The sequence below is a fragment of the Diadema setosum genome, chromosome 20 (assembly GCF_964275005.1).
Source record: "Diadema setosum chromosome 20, eeDiaSeto1, whole genome shotgun sequence".
Lineage (NCBI taxonomy): Eukaryota > Metazoa > Echinodermata > Echinoidea > Diadematoida > Diadematidae > Diadema > Diadema setosum.
Genome location: NC_092704.1, coordinates 6,139,442 through 6,158,468, shown reverse-complemented (window position 1 = coordinate 6,158,468; position 19,027 = coordinate 6,139,442). Strand labels below are relative to the sequence as shown.

Below are 19,027 nucleotides of genomic sequence, written 5' to 3'. Positions count from 1 at the left end.
CGCCTCCTCCATCCAGTCAGGGAAATTCGACAGCTCTGTAATCATGTAATCATTGTCTGCAAGACAACTGAGTAACCGATTGTTTGAGCAGAAAGTAATTTTTCTACTACTTTTAGAACTCTCTGAAGTCTCTTCTTTGTTTTACAGCAGCCAGTCTGTGCAGATCTCCATGTACACTGATGATGAAATGATCAAGTCCAATCAATTACTGAATACAGAGACAAATAAAATAATCTGATAGTGAACATTGTAACAAAAGTGATATATGCAATAATTTATTGATTCAAATGATTTCCGAATCCCGACGTTGTCGAGTTACGTCGTTTTATAAGGTCCAAGCAGTGCCCGCCTGTGGTGTGCTGCACATAATATATCCTAAGTGTATACTCGTGATATACATTCTAACTGGATTGGCCCTGCCCTATGTTCTATCAAATTTTAAAAATGATAAAACACCATGACTATTGTTCACCCTTGTTATTGAAAACATCATCTTCCTACAGAAATATTGGCACCACTTCTCCGCCAGGAAGAATTGTGTGCCTACTAGCACAGTGCTGCCTAGCAGATTATGAATCTTTGATACCTCCATCGAGGTCGCTGGCGTCGTCGACGACGATGATCTCCTCGAGAAGATGTCGAGGTGAACGGGTGATCACGCTCGTTATCGTCCGAAGCAGCACGCTGCGGGCCTCGTTGTGGAAGACGATGACGACCGACGCGCGGGGGAGGTTGCGTCGATATCTGAACAAGCGACATCTTTATAGACGGTGTTCGTGGAAGATATAGGAAGGGAGAGAGGGAGAGATTGATATATCACACATAAATTGGAAGATACGGATAGACAGGGAAATGAGATATGACAGATAGACAGGGAAAGGAAATATGACAGATTAACAGGAAGATGACAGGTGCGGTATATATGCGGAGAGAGATGAATCGTTCAGATATAACACAGAGAGAGAGAGAGAGAGAGAGGGAGAGGGCGAGGGTGACAGAGAGGAAGATTGTGAGATAAGTATATAGACAGACAGAGAGAGATACACATGTACAGACGAATAGATAAAGAGTAACATAGAGAGATAGACAGATAAATAGATAGATAGATACATACATAGATAGATAGATGCATAAATAGACAGATAGATAAAGTGACAGATGGATAGAGGAAATAAATGAATACATAGATAGATAGATAGATAGATAGATAGATAGATAGATAGATAGATAGATAGATGCATAGACAGATAGATCGGGTGAAAACACATTGGAATGAACAATCTTGAGTAAAACTGATGGCGGACTGAACTTATAACTTGCGCATAATTATATCAACAGCACCCAATTGCACAATTGCATGTATCATTACCTCCAATAGATTAAAAGAACATCTTGGCACACTGTTCCACTGATAATGCTAGCCGAGCATGGATTCGACCGATCACATTCTGTAAACCTAAACTACAACTGTATATGGCCAAGGGACAAAGGCCATAGGTTTTCTTGCAGTACAATTCATATCATCAAGACTTGATCAACCTGAACGAAAATATCACCAAAAGTTAAAAATATAACTATTTAACATTTTGGGTGTATTTACGTTATATGTTGTGACAGTTGCAATATTCGATTCATGACCGATATATGTTGTGACAGCACAGGGATGTCGTAAGCATTCTATCAATAATGGTCCACATTTCCTTAAAAACGCACAAAACTTGACATTGCGGCCATTCTTAGGATTGGCTCGCCACGTCTAAAGGTTAATACCTCGGCGGTCGACCATCAGGTATCGATCGATTCAACGCGATCCGATCGCTGGCAAGAAGGTTGAATTGATGTCTCGTGAAGAGAGCTTCAGACAGTCTCTTGTCTTTCGTCGGGATGACAACACCTCGACCCATTTCTCCTGGTCCGTTTGGACTCCACACGTACCCCGGCTCCTCGAATGGTAGAGTCTCCTCCGGAATATCTTCTGTTCTCGGCAGGACGAGCCCATTCTCGCTTCCAGGGGTGTAAGCTGTTGCCGCGGAATACTTGGACGTGATGGCTCTCGTGCTGTTGATCTGGATGAAAACCTCGCTTCCTTCCTCGGCATTTTGACCTGGTTTGGGCGAATACAAGAGACAATATAATAATAATATGAGCTGACGAATAATCCGAAATTCACCGGCTTGTTTGTACTGTATTAACCTGTCATGCCTGTCATGACAAATGCTCCCTATGGAGGCGGATCGCTGTCGATCAACTTTGGTAGTTCAGCAAAGGTTATACTCAACGTTTTGTTTTGTTTTGTTTTTTCTCCTGTGTCATATCAAGAAGTTGAGATTCATCGCTCGAGCATGGAGGTTTGACAGAAATGCAACCCATGTGCTTAAATTCCCGAGGGAAAATTCTTGCGAGCATAGAATAATGTGAATTCAGCTAACGCAGAATGATCGGTAAAAAGCTCAGCCAAAGTTTTAACAGTGTCGGGAAATCCGTGTTCGAGGGTTGTAATTTTTTATAATTGTGGTTCATTTCACGTATCATGCACATCATCACATCTAAATGGGAAGTCCACAACAATTCGTTAAGTCACAGCAGTGAAATGATGTATAACGTAAACGGTTTTTCATACACAAACCTACACACGCACACACACACACACACACATACACATAGTATGCACAAACCTTCACACACACAGACACACAAACACACACAAAAATCATTCTTTTAAATGTATTGGATATCCGCAAAGAGCACTTCACCTGCTCTTCTAAAAGACGGATTTTCAGTGAGAACAAAGTGTAAAATGGTTGAGCATGCACAAATATGATATGAATCACCTCCCCTCCCCCCCCCCCAAAAAAAAAAGAAGAAAGAGTCGTGGTATTAAAAATTCTGCAATTTGAATCACTATCATCCCAATCGAGATAAGTATGATATGTAAGCACATACATAACACGTATGTATTATACGTGTGAATACGTCGACAGATAACGGTGATCTATAAACAGATACACATATAGACAGACAGGTAGATAATTCAATTGATATAGTAATATAGATAGATATTAGTTAGATATTAGTTAGATATTAGACAGATAGATAGATAGATAGATAGATGTATAGATAGATAGATAGATAGATAGATAGATAGATAGATAGATAGATGGATTTTGAAAGTGGTGATCATTGTCATCAAACGTGTCCGTAGGGTTACCTATAGGCCTATATTTATCATCAATAGCATGGATGTGAGCATAATGATTATTTTTGTTGCGTGTTGACCTTCATGTTTTGAGGTGCGTATCAAGGAAACATCACCAACCACAATAAATCGGAACTCATTAAGCGTAGGTCTCTCAATGAACTTTCCGGAAAATAAAATTTAGATTAGATGACTACCGAGATGCCACTCAACTGTATATTATGAATTATTTGTTTCTGACTCTATTTGTTTAGTTTCGTATTTCGCCCTTTGTTTAATCTCTGAGGGCACAGACACAAACTACACCATCAACTCGAAATATTCTGTGAATTTCAGCATTTTGAATTCAGATTGCATGCCATAGTGACTGCTTTGTAGGGCGAACCTCGGACGAGCTTCCTCGTTGTCAAGAAGGGCCTCTCCTTGTCCTAAACGTATACATTTTGAATACGTTAGCAAACCGTTTTAATATTACCATTTCGTATTTTCTAGTTATTTTGATTCAATTTCTATTTATTGAATAATGCGATTTGGTAATTAAATCTGAAAATGCCACCGTTTTTTTTTTTATTATTCAAATATCAGTTACAGAGGTTAGGCTTTAGAGTGGATATGTTTATTTCAGGTTGCCCTTTTCAGGCATAATCTCTCCTCATTTTATTTCATTCAATTTCATTTTCTTTGTACGTCTGTCCTTTGCTTCCCCGCAGTGAAGTCAGCACCCCTAATAATGTTGACGAGGTCAAGGCAGCCCACTCTATCGCCATGCCCCTACCTGGCAGATTATTAGCCCGGGAACTTCCTGTCTGACATGAAACAGACAAACCTAGCTTTCTACAATATATCCAAAAAACACCAACCACTGTGCACGTTTAACTGTACAGGGTCAAGTAATTCCGGTAACCATCGGCAAGTTTCTTAAATATGACCGAGCAAGACACACATACACAGAAATATGCATTCCCTTTTAACTATATACATGTAAATTTAAACAAATGGAGTCAAAAGGTGCCTGAGCTTTCGATCCTATAGCAGAATCTTCGTCAGAGGCAAATATGGTTACACTTAAATTTAAACGAGGAGGAAAGAACGAGAAAGAGAAAGCGACATTTCGTACCCATAATTTCTTGATGATCAGAAATTACTAGAAAGATTTTTACCAATACAGTGCTGCATTCAGTCGACATGGTCTTCGGACATACATACTGATGTTCTTTCATGGATTGAAAGGTAATATCTAGGAAGTCTTCATTTTGTGGCACCGTTTTCTTCGCCTTCGTATATTTATACAATCATGTACGTGTATATAGTAAGTTTGTTTTGAAGGGTGTAAGCCCTATCTTTATTTGTTGATCTTCACTTTAATTCCACCTCTATTATTCCACCTCTATAATTCCACCTCTATTATTCCACCTCTTTAATTCACCTGTGTAATTTGCCACTTGAAGCATGCTGCACTGTATCCAGAGTAAAATATAACATGTTCATATGGGGGGGGGGGGGTGATGGTTGATATCTCCTTGCTCATACTTTCTTAGGCGCATTGACACAATGAGAAAAAAAAAAGTAGCAAATTATAGATATTCAATAAAAACCAATATTCTCCCTTACACCTCCCTGGTATCACAATTGAACCAGCCGTGACCTGATTTAGAGGGCATGTCGTCATTTCGAATCCCGTCCATTCAATCTCAGCTGTAGGCCTACTCTCTGTCTGCCATAACAGTTTGCTGTAAATTGCTATGGGGTTAAATTTGGCTATGGTCAAGGCCAGACGGTCAGTGAACTTTCTCAGAAATCTACTGTACTTTATATTATGTATACGTACATATAATATATATATATATATAATATATATATGATATAACAATATAATATATAATATATAATATATGATATAACAATAATATATAATATATGATGTAACAATATAATATATAATATATGATATAGGCCCTATGATATATAATATATATCTTTTTTTATTGAAAATGTAGAAGACAGCAGTACATTACGCACCAACAGACAATACTACGTAGAGGGAACTGTACAAATAGGATGAAATCAAATCAATGTTTCGGCTTTAATAAAATAGCTACCTGTGTAATCGATCATGTAGAACGACATCTCGATTCTCACTCTTCCCCTCCCCTCTCCCCCTCCACCTTTCTCCCCTTCACTCTATCTTCCAGACTCTTTATGGGGATCTATACCCACCACCACTCCCCCCCCCCCACCCGTCCATTTTCACAGGGACTAGAAAAACGGGCATCTTTAGACCAATTTACGGGCGCGAAGAAAGAACAGGTCACGAATCATTACTACAGTTAATAGGGTGACGCCACCACAAAATGAGAAGCCGATTTTCTGTCGACATTTTGTTCCCTTTCTCGCTCCCCCCTCTCTCTCTCTCTCTCTCTCACTCTCTCTCTCTTTCTCTCTGAAATCAGCCGCAACAAATACTGACTGAATGCGCCATGCACTCACATGTACGTAAATTATTAAACATATCAATAGCCCCTTTCCCCAAAGGTACTCTATGACCTGATTTAACCTTTGCAAATTGGCTGTCAATAGCGATCCGTTCTCTGAGAAATTAAGCTGATGACCTTTAACCTTTACGGAAGCTAAGGATCAAACCTTGCTTACTCGCGAAGGTCAAAGAAAATTAACTTTAGAAAGAAAGAGAAGTTGAAAGAGTTAAATACATAATGATATGTGATGTCATTGCAGAACGCAAGATGGCGAAAACCCTGCACAATATAAACAGTTTTGGACAATGTTCGTTCGTGATGCTGTGTAACTGACCAATCAGGATGAAAGATACACTATGAAGATACCGATAATTTCCATGTGTGTCGTTATTAGCACACACACACTCATACACGCGCGCACACACACACACACGCACATGCACATTTCACACACACACACACACACACACATTCAAACACATTTTGATACCACTGCGTCTGGGTGTGGATTATAAAAAGGATTAGGTACGGTAGTCTAACATCTTGCGTATTCATGTATTGTCTGGATAAAAATCCTTGACGCAATGTGAAGAGGAAGCGCAGTTGTCATGTGATGTCTGCACCTTTCAAAATTAGCAGTAACATGTCTTCTGCAAACCTGGTAGATTTGACCTTCGTCTAACCTTCTTCCCGTGCATTTTTATTTCATTTTTTATAAGGACATAAGAAAAAGTTGGCTCGGGACGATAGAAATAAACGATTATAGTCAGTGGGTGAAAAATGGTATCCTTACGATATTCTCATTTTCCCCTTAATGGATGAGATTTTCGTTCTTTATTAATACTAATGATTGTCTTTACGATTCTTACTTGAATACAATGGGACAAAGGAGAGTCAGAAACACACGAAATAAATGTGGATATTGCATGGTGATAAGACACATTTGCAAGTAGCTAGCTCATCGTTTTTGAGCCACCATGGGGGGGGGGGGGGGTGCGATATCATAATGTGATAACGAGACCCATTGCCCTCCACGCTCCGAGGGCTAATGTTTCCTACTTCCACCACCCTTGGTCTTCAGATTACAGAGAGAAGGGGGAAATTTGGTGGCCCTGACGGAGTAGACAGTTAAGAGTCAGGCGAAAATTGAAGAGAATTGGGAATCCTAATGGTAACCTACTAACCCAGTCTATATGCGTTCACCCCCCCCCCCCCACCCCCCCCCCCCCCCCCCCCCCCCATGCTGGACCACTCATGAGATCCAATCCGGAGGACCCAGCGAATCTCTATACGGCTCTGCGGTACAAGTTGAGGAATACGTGAACATCGTGGAGATCTGCGCACGACAACATGTGCAACAATAGCAACAATAACATCAACAACAATAACAACAACAACTAGAAAACAATGACAATTTCTACGTCTAGTTACGGCACTGATGACGGTAATGGCAATCGATAAAGATTACATTTGGGTGCTAATCACAGTAATGACAGAATGATTTTAAAATCATCAGCATCATTAACTTAACAGTAGAACTGTTGTCATTATCGCTCTTCTTTTTCTCCTTACTCATTGTAATCATTATGGTGACATGATTATTGATATATAATCATCGTAATTTTATTACCACTGCCATCATCGTCACAATAGATTAATGTAGCCCTACATGAAAAGAAGAAGAAAACAGCGATAGCTCCAATTGACAATACCGCTTTAATTTGAGGTGCTGAATAAACATATAATGTTCAATTCTAGCGTAGCTTTGACAAATTAAAGGTGTGAACAATCAAAATATCCCTTTGGCTAAATGCAATATGTGTCAAAAGACTTGCAAATAGAGCACATTGATCGCATTAAGCTGACTAAGTGATTAGTTGACTAGCAATATTGTCGTTTTCTTTCATCACGTGGATCGAAGGGACAGGCAGGAAAGAAGAAGGTGTGACATGAAGTGAATCGTATCGGAAACTAAGCAACCTAGCCACAACCGCCTCCTGCAACTTTAATGTAGATCGGTTATGACTCACTGCTTTTCCTTCACGTACTTGATTGATTTCATTCCACCGAAAACGATATTATCTCTTTTTTGTTTATCGGGCATGATGGAACTGTAAATACTTTTCCGAGCCGGACGATACCAACACTACCAATTTAGAAACGTGGATCTGTGAGAGTGAATAGGGCTCGAGAAAGTAAAGGCGATTACCTAAACACATGGCTTACGACTTCATAATGAATGAAACGTGCACATAAACACAACACTCCCTCCCTCCCACCCCACCCCACCCCCCCCCCCCAGGCCACACACACACATAATTTTATACATACAATCACATACAGTATGCAGTGACGTTTTCATGTCAATAGCCTTGGGCCAGTGGTATATCGATGTTTCGCCGAATGCTTCGGGTAGGATTAAACCGACACACTCAAGAAAACGATTCAAGGAAGAGCCCAGCGGTTTCCTTTCATGAATATAAATTCATCTGAACAGTACAGCAACATGGGACATGTTTACAATTCAGAATAAGAAAAAAAAATATGCAGCAGTCTGAATGAAAACTACGCGAGTGCGGCAAAAAAAAAAAAAAAAGGGGGTGGGGTAGGGCGAGGACGCGGGGTGATGCGTTGATAGGCTTGCGTCAGACAGACGTAACAATGCTGCGAATGTTCGAAAACTATCCCAGGCATTTCGCTCGGACAGCCCGCCAATTTATCTCTCGAACGATTAGATGGACCTGGTCAGGCTTATTTTCCATCTGTCACCGTCTGCCAATAATTATGCTTATCGTATCAAGGGGAAAACAGGCCTACATTAATATTAGTTGGGATGGGGTGGGGGCGGTGACAACATCAAGCTATTGGCTAGTCCGTCGGCTTGACCTTCAAAGAGCCCATCATAGTCTGTCGCTTCCATATTTGTATTAAAGATTACCGCCTGGAGATTAGTGTAGACATGACAGGCGTTTGTATGAGTTTGCAAGTTCCCGTCTCGTCCGGAGGGAACGCGCCTGTAATCGCAGTAAAAATACATGAATGAAAATTTGTTGTTTGTTTGTTTGTTTGTTTGTTTGTTTGTTTGTTTGTTTGTTTGTTTTCTAATGTAAGAAAATCGAATTGGTTGGTATGCGGGGATTTTTTTTTCTTTCTTACGCCAGTAACATAATGAAATGTATCTGTTATTTTGTCCTTCATATAATTAATGGAGCTTAAGCTTTTGTGACAATTCTCAAGGACGAAAACACCCTATTCAGCCTTCAAGCAACACATACACTATAATGACCCTTTCAAGTTATGTTGCGAAAAGAAAATACGCATTCCAATACAGATCATACCGGCGTGCAAGACTTCAAGCATGAGTCCTTAGGCACCGTAAGCCACGATAAGGCTCCTTATACGTCTCAGTATAAATATGCTCCTAAATGTCACGAGAACGTTCCCAAAGTCGTACAACGCTCCTTATAGGTTACGATAAGGCTCCGTAGGCCGTGATAAGGCTCCCTTGGTTATGACAAGGCTTCCTCATGTCACGATCCGGCCCCTTGGGCAATGAGAAGGCTCCTTAGGCAAAGCTGTGTGTATCCGACTTTCCCTTAAGACACTTTTTAGATACACACATATAAACTAGAGATTGTAATTTGTCATCACTGACAAATTAAGGTGATCCGATTTTTTTTTTTTTTAATCAATGATTCAAGTCCTGATCGCAATAGGCATGGCCATGCAGGTTTCATCTGTGTTCGAGACATTGGCCGTGTGATGTTTGGATTCTCATTTAGAAAAGGGAGTCATATCTGCCATCTTTGGTACCAAATCTGTATACACTATAACGAAGATACAGCAACAAGTACATATGACCTTTGACCCCACTTTGCACAACCTAGATGGCATCTGAGCAAAAAGTGGTTATTTTGTGAAATGATTCTTGTAACATGATCTTTGCGTGTGCAAAATATGGGAAAGATAAGACATGTATTCACCAAGATACAGGATGAAACATTTGTGACCTTTGACCCTAATTTACATACCCAAGATGTTGTCCGATCAAGTATTTGTTATTTTATGAAATAATGTGCGTGACATGAACTAAACATGTGCAAAATATGGGGGTGATAGGGGCTGTTTTTCTTGAGTTATTGCAAAGAAAGTTGCAGAAACATAGAAATAGCTCAATACATCGAAGATAAGCTTTAATTTCAACCAAGTATTGTAACATGATCCCGACATCATATGAAAAAACAAAGGGCACGGAACGATAGCGCAAAATCTCAGTTACAACATATTAAAATCTGAGAAAAATTCACCGAAGGGTAAGTGAGCTAGTGCTCGATAAAGACAATCATGTCAATTTTCACATCTAGAAAAATTCCCTCCCATAGAGATAACACGTCATAACGAAGAAACAAAAAGAAGTACATACAGTGTATGACCTTTTGACACCACTTTGCACAGACAAGATGGCATCTGAGCAAAGAGTGTTTTTTTTTTTTTTGTGAAATGATTCTTGTAACATGATCTTTGCGTGTGCAAAATATGGGAAAGACAGGACATGTATTCACCAATATACAGGATAAAACATTTATGACCTTTGACCCTAATTTACATACCCAAGATGGCGTCTGATCAAGTAGTTGTTATTTTATGAAATAATGTTCGTGACATGAACTAAACATGTGCAAAATATGGTGGTGATAGGGTATGTTTTTCTTGAGTTATTGCACATAAAGTTGTAAAAAGAAAGAAATATTACAATACATCGAAGATAAGCTTTAATTTCAACCAAGTTTTTTCACGTGATCCCGACAACGTATGAAAAAACAAATGGCACACTTACGATAGCCCTACGTCTCAGCTACAACATATTAAAATCTTAGAGAAATTCACCTAAGCATAAGTGAGCTAGTGCTCGATAAAGATAGTCATGTCAATTTTCATTTCCATAAAAATTGCACTCCCATAGAGATTATACGTAAACTGGTCAAATTTGACAAGGTTACCTTCAATCCATTTTTTCGAGGTGATGTCGTCATCTAATCAAATTTGTGTAATTACATTTATGAAAGAGCATTTCATAAGCTACAACATATTGAAATTTAGGTGAAAATTGGCAAAGGATAAGTGAGATACGCTCGAGCAAACTTGAAATTTGATGACGTCATTTTGAAAATTTACTTTTTTTACTTTATTCAGAAATTTGATATCTTTCAATCATTTTTTCAGCATAGCCAGCCCATGAAATGACATGTACAACTCATCAGCTTTCAGAATATGTCAAGAAAATGGGGGGTCACCGTCCATCCTGACGAGTAAAATCCGATTTAAAATTGGCGGTTTTTTGGCATAGTTGCACTGTGTATCCCCATTGACGCACGCGCGGAATTTTGAATTTGACGGGTGTGTATGACGTCATATTGAATCGGATCGACTTGAAACTTGGCATAAATATTCCTTGACATTTCGGACATCCGATCCGTGTGAAAAAATTGAAAATTTCTATTTCATATGAGCTGTGCGTGCGAATATGTGCGCGCGCGTACGCGTCCGTCCAATTTTTTCAATTTTTCAAAAAATGCTCCAAATGGTCTGAAACGTGTGCAAAAAAGTTTTGAGCTCGATTTGAGCATACAAATATTTCAACGCGCGCGTACGCGCGCGTTTTGAGATTAAAATGAATTTTGAGAATATGAGTAGAATTCGCATGACTTGAAATATATGTGACGTAAATTTCACTGAAATATTCTATTCCATTAATGAGATATGCCTGAAAATGTGTTTTCATATAATGACGTCATAGTGACGTCACGGTCGACTGATCACTATGATTTTACTTGCGCTGTCGTCTTTGCGACATGATACATATATGGTATAAGTTTGACATTGAGAGGCAATGCACTTTCTGAGCTAACCTCTGCACAACTTTTGAGGAGAAATAAAGAAAGAAACTAGAGATTGTAATTTGTCATCACTGACAAATTAAGGTGATCCGATTTTTTTTTTTTACTCAATGATTCAAGTCCTGATCGCAATAGGCATGACCATGCAGGTTTCTTCTGTGTTCAGAGACATTGGCCGTGTGATGTTTGGATTCTCATTTAGAAAAGGGAGTCGTATCTGCCATCTTTGGTACCAACTCTGTATACACTATAACGAAGATACAGCAACAAGTACATATGACCTTTGACCCCACTTTGCACAACCTAGATGGCATCTGAGCAAAAAGTGGTTATTTTGTGAAATGATTCTTGTAACATGATCTTTGCGTGTGCAAAATATGGGAAAGATAAGACATGTATTCACCAAGATTCAGGATGAAACATTTGTGACCTTTGACCCTAATTTACATACCCAAGATGTTGTCCGATCAAGTAGTTGTTATTTTATGAAATAATCTACGTGACATGAACTAAACATGTGCAAAATATGGGGGTGATAGGGGCTGTTTTTCTTGAGTTATGCAAAGAAAGTTGCAGAAACATAGAAATATCTCAGCACATCGAAGATAAGCTTTAATTTCAACCAAGTATTTTAACATGATCCCGACATCATATGAAAAAAGCAAAGGGCACGTAACGATAGCGCAAAGTCTGAGTTACAACATATTAAAATCTGAGAAAAATTCACCGAAGGGTAAGTGAGCTAGTGCTCGATAAAGACAATCGTGTCAATATTAACATCTAGAAAAATTCCCTCCCATAGAGATAACACGTCATAACGAAGATACAGAAAAAAGTACATATGACCTTTCACCCCACTTTGCACAGACAAGATGGCATCTGAGCAAAAAGTGGTTATTTAGTGAAATGATTCTTGTAACATGGTCTTTACGTGTGCAAAATATGGGAAAGATAGGACATGTATTCACCAAGATACAGGATGATACATTTATGACCTTTGACCCTAATTTACATACCCAAGATGGCGTCTTATCAAGTAGTTGTTATTTTGTGAAATAATGTTCGTGACATGAACTAAACATGTGCAAAATATGGTGGTGATAGGGTATGTTTTTCTTGAGTTATTGCACATAAAGTTGTAAAAAGAAAGAAATATTACAATACATCGAAGATAAGCTTTAATTTCAACCAATTTTTTTGACGTGATCCCGACAACGTATGAAAAAATGAATGGCACACTTACGATAGCCCTATGTCTCAGCTACAACATATCAAAATCTTAGAGAAATTCACCGAAGCATAAGTGAGCTAGTGCTCGATAAAGATAGTCATGTCAATTTTCATTTCCCTAAAAATTGCACTCCCATAGAGATTACACGTAAACTGGTCAAATTTGACAAGGTTACCTTCAATCCATTCTTTCGAGGTGATGTCGTCATCTAATCAAAATTGTGTAATTACATTTATGAAAGAGCATTTCATAAGCTACAACATATTGAAATTTAGGTGAAAATTGGCAAAGGATAAGTGAGATACGCTCGAGCAAACTTGAAATTTGATGACGTCATTTTGAAAATTTACTTTTTTTACTTTATTAAGAAATTTGATATCTTTTAATCATTTTGTCAGCATAGCCAGCCCATGAAATGACATGTACAACTCATCAGCTTTCAGAATATGTCAAGAAAATGGGGGGTCACCGTCCATCCTGACGAGTAAAATCCGATTTAAAATTGGCGGTTTTTTGGCATAGTTGCACTGTGTATCCCCATTGACGCACGCGCGGAATTTTGAATTTGAGGGGCCCGTATGACGTCATATTGAATCGGATCGACTTGAAACTTGGCATAAATATTCCTTGACATTTCGGACATCCGATCCATGTGAAAAAATTGAAAATTTCTATTCCATATGAGTTGTGCGTGCGAATATGTGCGCGCGCGTACGCGTCCGTCCAATTTTTTCAATTTTTCAAAAAATGCTCCAAATGGTCTGAAACGTGTGCAAAAAAATTTTGAGCTCGATTTGAGCATACAAATATTTCAACGCGCGCGTACGCGCACGTTTGGAGATAAAAATGAATTTTGAGAATATGAGTAGAATTCGCATGACTTGAAATATATGTGACGTAAATTTCATTGAAATATTCTGTTCCATTAATGAGATATGCATGAAAATGTGTTTTCATATAATGACGTCACAGTGACGTCACGGTCGACTGATCACTATGATTTTACTTGCGCTGTCGTCTTTGCGACATGATACATATGTGGTATAAGTTTGACATTGAGAGGCAATACACTTTCTGAGCTAACCTCTGCACAACTTTTGAGGAGAAATAAAGAAAGAAACAAAGAAAGAAGAAAGATTCAGTACAGATACAGAAGGTGATCCGAGAGGATACTCGGATCACCTAACAAAGAAAGAAGAAAGATTCAGTACAGATACAGAAGGTGATCCGAGAGGATACTCGGATCACCTAATTACGCCAGTTAGCCCTGATGACGTCATGTCAGCACAGCATGTAGGCCTATAATATACGATGATCTGGTGTCAGAAAAGCATTATTGAAAACGCCTTGTTTTCTAGTTCAGGTGTGCAAAATCGTAATGATAGCACAAAATGTGTAGTGAGAATGTAGCAAAAAATTCCATCATCATAATGTTGCATAATATCCACTGTTGCTTCAGATATTTTTATAATTAGATACTGCACGTTGTCAAATTTTCGCGATAAAATCGTTGAGTTACGTTTATATGCTTGATTGTTATTTCAGTTAAATATGTCATAATCAAAGCTAACTTCCATTCTAGACCTCAGCAACATAATAGTTAATACATACTTTGAATTCTAAAAAGCAGTCCTACAGGAAGTTTCTACATGCGATTTTCTACACAAAATGCAAGCTTACTTATTTTGTACTCTAAGGCCCGAATTCACGAAGGTGGTACAAATGAAACCATGGTTTCAACCATGGACAAAAACCATGGAGCGCCAAGTGTGGCATGGAATATTTCGTTACGAAATCAGTCATTTCGTTGATGAAATAATTATTTTGTAATGCCCCAGTCACATGGACATCTCGGGTCACCCCGGACCACCCGGGATCTGATCCGGGGAGAGATCCGTGTTGACGCCGGGAGGCCAACACGGCAACTTTCGGAGGTCAAAAACATCCGGCGTCATCCGGGGATTGCCGTGTTGGCAGAGCAATCCGGGGTGGTCCGTGTGGCTGCCGTGTAGCTGCCGTGTTGATCCGTGTAGATGCCGTGTTTGTCCGTGTAGACGCCGCGCTCTTCCGGCCTTATCCGTGTAGCTGCCGTGTTACCGTGTGTACAGTCATACCAAAATCCCGGATCTCCCCGGATCCCCCGGACGTCCCCGGATCACCGTGTAGATCCTTGAGCATCCGTGTTTATATGTGACTGGGCATAAATGAACATTTCGTCCACGAAACGAAACGGTCATTTTGTCGACGAAGTTAATGACCAATTTCGTAACGAAATATTCCGTACGACATTTAGTGCTCCATGGTTTTTGTCCATGGTTTAAACCTTGCATGGTTTCATTTGTACCACCTTCGTAAATTCGGGCCTTAGCGTGCTGTATGATGCATTGTACAATATTGCTACACCGTGATAAAGCGTTCAGATCCTTTGAGTAGCCTTACCATGCACGGCCGTGCACCAAACTTGTACCAAGGGGTACATCGATTATTAATTATTTGCCGAGCTATGACAAGCGTACCTAATACTCCTAATTCTACCTAATTTTCATCTAAATGGGGCATTGCAAGAAAGTTGCAATCAATTGCAAATCCCCTAAACCAATTGAAAGTCTAGGAACTGATTGCAAGCTTGCTTCTTGCAACGGAAAGTTGCGATTGATTGCAAGTTGCGTTTGGTCGAGATATCAATTGTGGAATTTAGAGTTGATATTTGCAGGCAGATCGATTGCAACTGGACTTCCTAGCAACTCCCGTGACGTGTTCAACGCACAGTATACATACGACAACTGCTTTGTCAATATCTATTTGTATAAAGTGAAAACACTAAATCTACAATTTTTCAATGTGAATGGGGGATTGTAAAATACTACTTTGCTCGACCGAGCAAGGTTTACACGTCTAAAGATCAGATGTGGGTGATTTACTGTGGATCGAACGTTGACATGAGATTTAATGCATATTTTTGAACTTGGTGCAAACACAAAAAGGAGGTCATGAAACATGTGATTGTCATTCCTTTCTTCCGAAAGTAATTCACACTCAATTTCCGTCTAACCTTTCCTGTAGTCAGTGTATGATCTATACCTCGTTTCAATCTATTGCCACAGAGTTGAATGTCTGACTAAAACGTTTGACATTGATATTGGAAGCGACACTCAAAGAGTCATTTGCATCAGGAACACAATGGTTACGTACAGGCTAAGCTAACTTCGAGAATACGCTGTCGATGGGGCGCCAAGTGTAGCACTGTCCATTTCGTGACGAAATGGATCATTTCGTCGACAAAATGACTGATTTCGTTACGAAATTGACCGTGCGACACTTGGCGCCCCATAGAGCTTATCCTCAAAGTTAATGATCACCGTCTGAACGTAACCATTGTGGTACCTTGCTGGCCATGGCCTTGGAAAATTTTGAAGAAAGCAAATGGAAAAGCTTGGGTGATGACCATGACACCGACGATACGGGCAGTGTTAAATGTCTATAGTCGTAATGAAAGATCAAAATCATCACCGTCACTGAATTCAGCTCTGCCTCAGTGCTATGCAGCATGACATTAAAAGCAACAGATACATAGCGCTCTCGTGAAGGTTTTTTATGATTAGGACTGCATTGATCATGCTGATCATGATGAAAAGAAAGAGAGAAAAATTAGTAGAAGCAAGAATTTCCAACAGGAAACACTAAACACCAAATCGTTTACATTTTCCAGTTCGAGTCACACCTCACGTCATGGTTGTATAGGGCTCACACGGGTAAATGATTCCCCATAGAGACGTGTGTTAAAATTCAAAATTAAAAAAAATTCTCTAAAATAGGTGGGAAAAATGAGGTGTTTCACCTTCACTAACCTGGATAAGTGAGATATACCCTTTCATCCATCAAACTCCCAAGGCGGGTTCTTCAGCTCAAACTCTGTCCAAGGGTCTGCAAAGCCAGACTACGAGTTCTTTTCACTAAAAAAAAAAAAATATCTACTTTCTGTACATGCACCCAATGAAATATAGTCCCCTCAAATTCCATGAGAAAAGCTTTTATCTTCAAACCAAAATGCAGTTTGTAGATGAATTCATACTCAATATCTCCAGCTATTCAGAATTTTGCCAAACTGAATTACTGATTTTAATTAATTTTTTTCTTCATATATTTTGGTATCTTTGGTACGAATTTGTGAAGGAGTCTGGGTCATTCCATTTTATTTACAGGTGTGAGCCCTATAGCGCCATGCTCGTCACGAACTGTTACACACAAACACATGCACGTATACTATCATTTAGTATTTTATAAAAAGATAGGGTGCCTACACACACGCACAGAACCAAACACACACACACACACACATACACACACACACACACACACACACACACACACACACAAGCAAAACGTGCACCACGCATGCTGATTTAATTACATTTCGACGTCTCGACTGTGTTCTTGGAGACTCTTCTAAGCCTATATACAACAGTTGAATAGTGACAACATTAATAATTCCTCCTTCTTTTTATTGTCAATTCCCCTCCCCTCTTATGTATCCCTCTTGAATAATTTATCTTGGGAAAATAATTTGCATTGATTCAATCCATAAGATAAGCCACTGACAAATGTATGAAAATTTTGTGGCAAACTATCAAAGCAGATGGCTAGTAACTGATCAGTGGGAATCAGTGGGAATGCCGGGGGATGATTGTTCCAATCCTTGTGGGATTCATTTAAGAGTACATTCTATTGTTGTGTGAAAACTTTGCTTCAGAGTGGTCTCATATTCAAGTAATATGTGCAGTTCAAAGTTTCCAGAATAGCATGCCTGTACAGTGTCGGGGCGATCGTTAACAGCCCGTCGATATGTTGGTCTGATTTCGTGGGAAGAACATGTATTCCCGTATACACAATCAAGTACAAGAGCAAAATCAGTGCGTCATTTTTATTTTACTCAACGGACTGGACGAAATTTTGTTCTGTTATTGTGTTTTTAGCACAAACTACCTTCTGAATCTGCACAACTATTCGTAGATAGGACAAATTTAGGTAACCACCAAGAGAATATGAAACCTTTTTATATCCATGAGTATTGTGGAAATTTGATTCTCAAACCGTTCTGCATGTCCTCTCACCAGGGAGGTGGAAGATCTCTTCCACCTCCCTGCTATAACTTTGACTGCCTATTGACTGATCGTATTCTTCTTCCGACTAGCTTTCTGTACCGGTTCACAAGTTCACTCCAAAGTAAATTTGCACTAACAGTCACGTATTTTTATTCTACCCCTGCATACCTGGCCAAAAAAAAAAAAAAAAAAACAATCCTGGCAATACAGTAAAAGGCACGCACCTTTGTTGTTCGTGGCGGCTGGCCGTTCACGTTGATACCCGGGTGATCCTGCCGGACTCTGCACCTGAGCGCCGTTCTCGGGCAGCGACTGGAGATGCAAATCTCCAAACTCGAACTCGTAGTCCGTAATGTCTGCTTTCTTCCTCAGCGTCTCCTTCGCAGCGACATCATTCCGAGATTCGCGGGGACTCCCGGGAACGAGGAGGAGCTCGACGAGACAGAGGAGCAAGGTTGCGAAAAATCCCGTTTTGCAAGCTAGGCGAACCGTCGTCAAGCGACCACCGAGACTATTCCGCGTCATATCCGAATCTAAATCTCCTGGAATATATTCCCGACGTCTTACTGGCGGGTACTGGCGGCAGACTCCGCACCATCAGCTCCGAGGCTTGCAGGGGTTATGATCCTTGTGTCCGTGTACAGCGCAGCCAAGCTCGCATCATTCATTCACAATATACCGATCTCAAAATATGTACCGCTCTCCAATAGAGCAGTGAGTACAGTGCGTACCGAAATTTCCGTTTGGTTCCTGGCCAGGTATCAATAGATAGCCGCGTCGCTTCAGTTTACGGCGATCTGTCTTCCTCACGAGTTCGTGCAAATCACCGGTATCATGCTGAGCGGACTTTTAATGACCGTGTATTAGCTCCTTTGGCCTTTTGTCATATCGCTGCATCACATATATCGTGAGCCTAACGGAACGGGCGTTATCTCTCCTCTTCCTTTTCAAAATGGAGTAGCTGAAATAGTGTGCTCGAAAAAGAACCAACTAATTGTAGTTTATCCCGCGCTCTGTGGGTGGTGGACCACTCGATGTTAGCAATTAAAATCCACTGATCTCTCACGATTATCTTTCAGCCGAGTTATCCCCTCGAAAGTTGTGTTTCGCTCTGCGGGACCAGGAGC

The 19,027-nt window shown here is 39.8% G+C and overlaps 1 protein-coding gene across 1 annotated transcript in view; it reads right to left on the bottom strand.

Annotated features, from left to right (window-relative positions):
• LOC140244046 (polypeptide N-acetylgalactosaminyltransferase 13-like) overlaps positions 1-18,425 on the bottom strand; it is a 44,475-nt gene extending 26,050 nt beyond the window's left edge. Inside the window, exons 1-4 of the mRNA XM_072323696.1 lie at positions 18,125-18,425; positions 1,771-2,104; positions 587-759; positions 120-122 (exon numbers count right to left, since the gene is read on the bottom strand). Of these exons, the coding sequence (XP_072179797.1) occupies positions 120-122; positions 587-759; positions 1,771-2,104; positions 18,125-18,425 (811 nt within the window). The remainder of the gene's footprint in view (positions 1-119; positions 123-586; positions 760-1,770; positions 2,105-18,124) is intronic.
• Between the last annotated feature and the right edge of the window lie 602 nt (positions 18,426-19,027).